Source organism: Hydra vulgaris, chromosome 03 (assembly GCF_038396675.1).
Source record: "Hydra vulgaris chromosome 03, alternate assembly HydraT2T_AEP".
Lineage (NCBI taxonomy): Eukaryota > Metazoa > Cnidaria > Hydrozoa > Anthoathecata > Hydridae > Hydra > Hydra vulgaris.
The window spans coordinates 51,410,294-51,420,000 of NC_088922.1; the positions used below are offsets into that span (position 1 = coordinate 51,410,294).

Genomic DNA, 9,707 nt, shown 5'->3' on the forward strand with positions numbered 1-9,707 from the left:
TTGACAAAAATATCGCGGTGATCGGACATTCTCATTTGACAAAAGCATGAATATACTTAAGTTTTGGATTTGCATAATGCCTGAACGTGTCATATCTGAAACATCAAAAATATCTGCCTTTGCAACAGCGTTAAAATGTTAAATACTTTAGGATTCTGTAAATTTCTAGATACTTTGTTACATCAAACATGTTGCATGTAAATAAAATTACAAGGATTAGTACATACCTTTTTAGCTAAGCTTTTTGAAAAAAATTGTTTTTGTCTTCATGAGATAACGATTATCCGGACAAGATTATAATTTAAATTTTCAAAATTTTTGTTATAAAACATTTCCGTTTGACAATTAGATAAAAGTTATATTAAAGCAAAGATGCAAACAGAAATACTTTTACAAATAAGCCATAATCTTTATTATAACCGAGTTAACGAGGTTATTTAATTTTTAGCAGAGTTTTATTCAAACCATATTCAAACTTTTTGTTAAATTTTTCTTTATAAAAGTTTATATTTACTTTTTTTTATCAATTTCGAAACAAAATTGAATTAAAATATCTCGTTTTTGAATATTTTGGTGTTCGAATTTTGTTTCGATTTAAACTATTGGTCTGAACGTTAAATCGAACACCAAAAGTCAATAAAACAAGTAAATAATACCAATCAACACCAAAAGTCCATATTTCATGTATTTTTCATTGATGAATATTAAGCTTCCTTCCGATATGAGTATCCTTGCTACCTTCAACAACTTTTAATTAAGTGTATACTCGAAAAAAGCTTTTATAATATTTTTTTTTTAAAACGAATTTTGTTTTTTTGTATAAAACTGTTCCTTCTTATTATTTTTAAATAATTAGAATTTTAAAATATATTTAGCTATAAAACCAGTTTTAAAATATATTTAGCTATAAAACCAGTTTTAAAATGTATTTAGCTATAAAACCAGTTTTAAAAAAGCTATATTCGGTTAAAAAGCATAAAACCGGTAGCTTTAAAATCAGCTTTTAAAAAAATACAAACATACATTACATGCTGGTTTCAATATTTGAAATTTATGAATAGGCTAAAAAAATTAAAAAGTTTTTTTGTTTTGTCTTCATTTAATTTTATTTTTTGCCATTTTAATTTTAAAGTTTTAAAAATAAAGAATACTTTATTTTATTTTGCCATATAATCTTTATTTAATATTTAAATTTTTTTTTCGACTTTTTTTTCAATCGTTTTGCGTAGTTGTTTACGTACGCAGTTTAGCAGTTCAATGCTTACAAATGATGTCATTTGTATTTCGTATGCGTCATTAAAAGGGCACTTCTGCGGCTCAAGCCAAACTAATTTTTTAAATTCCATTATCTGTTTTAATTTAATACAAATAACGTATTCGCATTAATTATGGAATTAAAAATTGGCGGGATGGAAAATTACTCTTTAAATCAATATTCTCCTCTAAATCAGATTTATTTGTGTGTGTGTGTGTGTGTGTGTGTGTGTGTGTGTGTGTGTGTGTGTGTGTGTGTGTGTGCATGCCTCGCTTTAAAAAAATATTACTGGTAAAAAGTTGAAATGCGGAAGACTTCCACTGTTATTCTATTTCTTAGCCAACCAAATGGTTCCAATGACTTTGTGACAATTTAAATGTATATGTAAATATGTAAATGTATGTATTTTAAGTTATGGAAATAGGTAATAAAACAGTGGAGATAATAAGACATGGAACTTGTATTTAATGCAAATATACATATGTAATAGCTATAAATAAAAATAATTACAATTATAGCCCACACTTCTCGTTCATTGTGACATTTAAAAAGTCTTTGTTAAGAAGATCAAAAGGCTTTTAAATTGTTGTTATAAATGCTTAAAAATTTATGCTGCGGGTTGGTATGGGAATGAATTTCGATCCCGTGCAGATTTCTACATCAAATCTATTGCCGCACCCCTTACAAAGCACATTTGAGCATTCCGATAATTGTTTGCTTTAATGTGTTTTGTAGTTATTAGTTTATTGCTTACAATTACAGATTGCACCTATTTTCAAAAATAATTATAGTTATATCAACTTTTTTTATTTCTTATGAATAGTTAACATATAAAAAAATGTCAAGTTCTATAAATTACACTTTGGCTGAAATGGGCATGCTCTCGTGGCAGCAGCTACAAAAACAATGGTCACTTGTTGGACCATACGAACAGATTACCGATGCATTTTTATCTGATGTATCAGAAGCAAACCAAATGGTTTCCAATGATTTTGTAGCAATTTTAATGTTTGCCGTGCTATTTACGCTGCATAGATACGTTGTAACCATTTGTCTTCTCAAAGTGAGTTAATTTCTGTAATTTTTTTCTTTTTAACAAAATTAATCAATATCCTTATTTTATGATAAAAATTACAGACAGATTATTATTATATAATTATTATAAAAGTTAATATAGTTATACTATAATACTATTACTGTTGTTTATATTATTACATACACACAGTATTTTTACATAAAAACACAGTAGTTTTTTTTTAAAAAGGTTTTTTATTTTCAAAGGATTGATCAAAGGATAGTATTATAGTAAATAACACTTTTGTAATATTAAAAAAAAGTTTAATATCTTTTGTGGTTCTTGAAATGTGGCCATTAAGATTGATTTTTCTTAAAAATGTAACCTATCGAAGCAATATTATATTTATACTAGAGACTTAGAAGCTTAAGACTTTTAAGCTTCTTCTTTTTAAATGAAATTTCAGAAGACTTTTTATTTTTAAATCTTGAATAACTCTGGAGTTAAATTTTAAAACATTAACATTTAATTTTTTAAAAACCATAATTTATTCTATATATGTTATTTGAATATAACTCAAAACCTAAAAATTACTTATTTTTAAAGTTCACTGCTATGTTTCACTTCAGTGAATAATTATGAAGTCTTAAAAAATGGTTTCAGCTAAAACTTAAAAATTTTTGACTTTTTTTTTTTTTTTGAGCCATCAAAAATATATGATCAACACTTTTTTTTAAATTGTATTTTTACCTACTAATTAGACTAATATACTTACTTAGATAGGGTTATTCAAAAGCAATTTTTATTCAATCACACCTAATTGTGCACTGCATAATAAAAAATTTTAAAATTTAAAAGTAAATAAAACACATTTTTAGGGGTTGTCTAACTCCCTTGAACAGAAATCCTTGAATAGGCTTTTAATTTTTTTTTTTTTAAAGAATTATTATTAGCCGGAGCTCACCTTACCCCTCCATTTTCTTATTCATACTTCATCTTCACCACAAGAATATATTTATTCTTTCTACATTTGTTTATTAGTAAAGCAGAATTGATGTTCTGCTTTACTATTAAACAAAATAAAAATTTTGGAGTATAGGCATATAAAAGTCATTATCTTTAGAAATCATATAATGAAACAATCTTCAAAGCAACTTTAGTCTCAATTGTATAAATGGGTTATTGCAATTTTTTCAACCCTCCACTTTTCTAACCAAGGCTTAACTTATGCTTCTTAATTGTTTCACTCCTCCCCTATTATCTCTTCAACTTCGGGAGTAGTCCAAGTTATTTGATATATTGTAATGCCTTTTTTAAAAATGTTTTTTTTATTTTATCTAATATTTCGCGCTTCCTTCCTTAAGAATGCCGCTTATTGGGCTAGAACCTGTTTTGAACCACGAACGTCTTGGTTCTGAGCCAGAACTCTGACCACTTTGCTACAGCTTTTCTTTTACTATCAACTCAGATTAAAATATTTTCTTTCTTACCTGGATATATTAAAGAGTATTTGTCTGATTGGTAGAAGTTGTGATCTTTATTTTCTTGATAATTAATATGTGTGTCCAAGATTTGTTTACTTTTATGGTGCAGTCCTTTTGTTTTTGATTCATCAGAGTGTGGAACTTAATTTTTTTTTTTTTTGCATATCTAACTCTGTCTTCATGAGCTACTAGTTTCAAGGATAAATATAAAGGCTGATAATGCTTGAAATATTTTTTTCCATAATTATTTGCATCTGATTGTTTTCGCAAAAATATCTTTCAATTATCTTCTATTATTTTTATATTTTTTAGTATTATTTTAGTCATTTTTTTTTAACTTAAAAATTTTCAAATTTCAAATTAGAAATTTTTTGGATAACAGAATTTCTTTTTAAAATGAATTCCTAAAAACAATTTGCATTTTTATAGAAAATATTTAATCTTGATTTTGCTACAAATAAAATGAAAAAAAAGCTATTGTGTTTTTCATATTCAAAATTTCTTGTTAAAATAATTATTAGTTAGAAGTTTATTCAGGTGGGAAGCACTACTCTCCCCTAAAGTGGTTTATGGGAGCTTTATGGCTCTTGCAAAAGTATAATGTTTTCATAAGTATTAACTTTTTTTTTTTAGATATTGATAAGAAAAATTAAAAAAAACTTGTGTAAACTACATAGAATAGAAAAGACAAAGTTTAAGTTTGACTTTTTTTTTCAGATTGATATTTTTTTGCTTACAAAATGCGGTTGTTTATTTATTTAAATATATAATATCGTGTAATACCACTATATCATTAATGACAATATGGTCAAGTTTGCAAACTTGTTTATAAAAGCACTATTGTTGTAACTAAGATGAAAAAGTTATTTTAAAAATAAACTAATAATTTCATAATAAACTGCTATGCTTTATTAAAGTATGGCTGTTGCATTAAAAAAAAAAATTAGAAAAGAGCGCCAATTGAAGCGCAATGTTTTTAATTGGATTGGGTTAACTGATTGGTTTCTTAAATAAAAGATTAGTTTCTTAAAAAAATCCTGTAATGAAAAAATAAATTGATATTATTCTTGTAAGAAGTATAAAATTAAATTTTGTATTTAATAAGGAATTTATTTAAAGAATAAATAGATGTATTGCACAAAAACCATAAGCTCTCGTAAAAAGCTGTTTAAAGGAGCAACTCGCATGGCTCTCCATGTTCGTTTTAGGAGAGTTTTTTGCCATAGAAATATAGAAAAATTTCTATGGCAAGTAAAGGTTTTTGAGCATATTATGTATATTTATTAGTAGAGTAACTTAACTGTAGTAACTTAGCTGGTTGTTTTGATTTAATTTAAACGTAAATTTACTTGTTATGTATTTTATCCATTAATTTTAAAGTAAATTTAAATCTCATAACTTTAAAATAGATTTCAGATATTATTGACCACTCAGATATTTAAAGTAATTAAAATTTAAAATGTCACAAGAGAGCAAATGATCATACTTCAATTTAAAAGTTAAATTTAGCGTGATGTACTTTATAGATGACCCTTATTAAAAACTTCAGACAAAAACATTCTATAATAATATATAAAATAATTGTGAAAATATTTTTTTTAAAGAAAAACCAATTGCAAAGGTGTGAAAAGCAATCATGATAGTGATTAATAGTTTGTATATAGTTTATATTTAAGTGCACAATTTTTTTTTAACTTGTTAGTTCCTCTTAATAATTGAAATTTTGTAAATTTTAAAAAGTTGAAAAGACTTAAATAGCTGCAATTTGTAAGCAAGAAAAACAAAATTATCAGAACTAACACTAAGGTCTGAAAATTAAATTAATCAAATTTAAATTAGTCTTCCAAAATACCAAATTTTACTTCAGTGACTACACATACTATTCGTTGAATTAAAATTTATCTACAAGATATATTGAAACAATTGAGTTGTAAATATGATATTTTTAGCTATATTAGTCTTGTTTTATGTTATAAATAATCTGTATAATTATGCTGAAAATAAATAACTTCGACATGTTTATCTTTATTTAAAAGCATTTTGCTAATATAAAAACATTTGTAAAACGCTTTTAAATAAAGTAACTTATGATTTTAATTAAGGTATCAATGAAAGTTATATAAATTTTTATTTATATTACTTAAGTATTTAAGATTTTTTTGAAATTAAAATTAAAAAAAAAATTCAAGTTTTATAATCTACGACTTTAAACAACAATTGTCTCTTCAATAAACTTTATTTTATATTAGTGAAACACATTTAAATAAAGAAACAAATCACTGTTAATGATTTTTCATATATATTTTTTATATTTATGTAAGTATGTATTTTTATTATAAATGTCTTTAAATGAAAAAAAATTATATCAACTTTTTAAATAAACGATCTAATTATTATTTCTTTTGTTTATGTTACTGCAAAAAGTTTAGAACCATTTTTTTAACTTATAAATGTGCGCATTTATTAAACAATCGTTAGATGTAAGTTGTTACTTTATTTTAAAAGGGTTTTGCATAATATTATATTATAAAAACATTAGTAAAGATAAACGATTCAAAGTTATTTATTTCAAAAGTAATTTAAATAATCTTATCATTATAGTTTATGATTTATTTTAGTTAAATATAATTTTTATCTAGTTTTAATTAAGTTATTTTTATTTATTTTTTCGTTATTTTTTTTCCAAAGATTTATTTTCTTTTTTTATGATAAGTTTTTTTTTAAATTTCTTCAAAGTTAAGTTAAGAATTTTCAGGAGATTTTTACAATGCATACAAATTTTCAAAACATATCAATAGCTGTGGTTAAGCAACAGCTATGGTTTTCAAAATCAAATTGTATTTGCGGGGTCATATTATGGAGTGAAATCACATGCCTTCCTGGCCAAGACGGCAGTATACTATATCGAATAGTGTTTTTGCTATTTAAATTACATATGGTTGTAATTTGGTTGATGATAATTAGCATAATGATTCAAATTAAAGGTATAGGCAAAATATTTATTTTTGGCTAAACTGAAAATGTGGTTTTAAAATAGAAAATATATGTTTTAAAAGGGAATCTTTTCCAGGCCTCTTAAAACAAAACTTTTTCTTTGTGTTTTTATGACTTTTAAATAATTCGACAAATATATTTTCTAAAAATGACTTATATTTTTGAAATTAACTAAGTCTATCAAAAGTTGATTTAGTCGAAATTTGGAAATAGTTTATATTTGTTTTTTATTTTTTAACATCATATCATTTAAATAATAATGGAACAAAACAATATAAGAGAAGGGCCGCTCCGACAAAAGGACAACTTATTTCCAGGCTCCAATGATTCCTAGACCGCCTTAACTATTGCTAAACTGAAAATCACAAGCAGCAAGTAAACAAAAGAAGAAAAAAAAGAAATATATAACCAAACATTTAATTAGATATAAATAATGTTGATGAATATAATGCGATGAATTAGATAAAACTTTAAGAGAGTTAACAAAAAACTAGTAATAGTTGTATATGTTATTGTTATAAAATGAGCAAACAAAAATTAAAGATTGGAAGTTAAATCGATTGAAAAAATAAATCAAAAATGTATAAGAATTTAAGATTTTTACTTGACTAAATCGACTTTTAGTTGATTTGTAGGAAATCAACTATTAGATTTTCAAAGTTGACTAATTTAGACTTTCGACTAGTCTACTTTTAGTCGATTTAGTCAAAGTTGATAATAACACTACTTTTTCTAGTAAATTTTTTGCATCTTTTTATTTTGTAACAATATGGTTTAGACATAAGCATTTTACAACATATGCTTTAATTAACTGATACAATAATTTATAATATTTTTTTCATCAAATTATTATGGAGTTGATGGTACTATTTGTTATGGAGTTTGTGAGCAGATAACAAATCAGTTCTTCAAATTTTCTTACTATAGATAGTTTTTAAAATGATGTAGTTTTATAATGACCTTTGTGACAACGTTTCTTTGTTATATAAATTGTCACAGATTTAAAAGCTATATTGTTTGTTTTTTGATTTGTAGTTTTTATACAGCTTTTATATTCCAACTTTGCTTTTGCATTTAAGGAAGATAGGAGAAAGATTTTATTACGTTTAATTCAAATTTATAGGTTAGTGCAGGAAAAATTCTAATTTTAATCTTTGTAATAAAGTCACAAAAGTTTCACAAAAAATATATTAAAAAAATTGCAACACTTTGTGACACAATAGGATCAGATAAATTTCTAAAGCTGGGTTTAATGGGTCTAATTTTTTTCTAAAGCAAGTCATACTAATCTTTTAAAAATCAAGATTCTGTAACCTTTAATAAAAGACCAAATAAAATGTTAGTCATTATTTATTTATTTTTTCTTGATTTACTGTTTATGAACTTAGTTTAATTCATAGATATATAAATTACTGGATACAGCATAGGCATACCCAGCCTAATAATTTAAGAAAAAATTTTGAAGCCGATCTTCCATTGAAAAAGTGACATAAAGTGAGGCAAAATGTTAAAATACAAATTCGTTAATATTTAAATGTTTAATAACTTAAATCCAAAATTCATTATGTTAGCTTATATATTCTATATGAATTTACTATTATCATGTTAATTGAGAGTCATGAAAATCCAATGATAAGCAGCTATTTTATAATGAAGTTATATTGAAAGATAAAATATATAGTCTAAATATTAACGATATATTTTCATTGAATTAGTTTGGTTTTCCAAAAGAGAAGACAGTAACCACATTTATATGCATCTTTGTCTATGTGTATTACATTTACTATAATATATATTTATATTTATGTATATTATAAATACTTGGTGTATCCTAAATTAACAGAATTTAAATTTTTTAGTTAAGGTAATTTATTTTATTAAAATATAATGTGTAAACCGGTCATATCAAGGATTGAATTTGAACAAAGTTTATATACAAATGTATGTATGTATCTATATTATATAAATGCATATATATATGCATACATATATATATATACATACATACATGCATACATACATACATACATACATACATACATACATAATTTAAGAAAAATTGTGAATGCGGTAGTGGTGTAGTGGTAGAGCGCTTGCTTCATAAGCGAGAGGTTCCGAGTTCGATCCCCATCATGTCCCTGGTAGTACCGCGCTCAACTTGTTTCTCCGCGCAGCGGCCTTGTTCGTCAAGGTTCGTGTTTCGGAGTTATAGAGTTGAGAGAGGGTTATAACCACAATTAAGTAGCCTCCTCATCTGTAGTGGCCTTCTGGGCCTTGGGGAGGTGAAATAACAAAAAAAAAATAAAAAAATACATATATACATACATACATACATGCATACATACATACATACATACATACATATGTATGTATGTATGTAACATACATATGTATGTTTATATGTATGTATGTATGTATGTATAGATACATACATACATATATGTATATATATTAGTACTGTACCGATAACACTTTTTTGGCCGATACCGATGCCGATGGATAGGAAAAGGCCGATGCCGATACCGATGAATTAACTAATTACTAAAGTTTTGAAGATATGAAGCCATAGAACTATAAATTGGGTAAATTTTTTCATGGAATCCGTACTGGTAAACAAATACTTGGACCCAAATCAGAGCCAAACAATTACTTTTAAAAATGTTAAAAAAACTCAGTTAAAAAAATAACCATTTCTTATCTTTCAAAAAAATAAATACAATTTTAGAGGAACGTATTTTATTTTAATTTTAAAAAGAAAATATTATGATAAGCAGTTTACTTAGAATTTTAATCTCTTTATAAAAAGCAAATAAAAAAAACCCTCTATATATATATATATATATATATATATATATATATATATATATATATATATATATATATATATATATATATATATATATATATATATATATATATATATATATTCTCAAAATAAAATAAAATAAGAGACTTCAAA

General features: G+C 24.6%; 1 protein-coding gene across 1 annotated transcript in view; it reads left to right on the forward strand.

The window, feature by feature from the left end:
• Positions 1-2,042: 2,042 nt before the first annotated feature.
• The window catches only part of LOC100198819 (ceramide synthase 1), a 25,404-nt gene continuing 17,739 nt past the window's right edge, over positions 2,043-9,707 (forward strand). Inside the window, exon 1 of the mRNA XM_065793586.1 lies at positions 2,043-2,318. Coding sequence (XP_065649658.1) covers positions 2,094-2,318 — 225 coding nt within the window. The 5' untranslated portion in view covers positions 2,043-2,093. The remainder of the gene's footprint in view (positions 2,319-9,707) is intronic.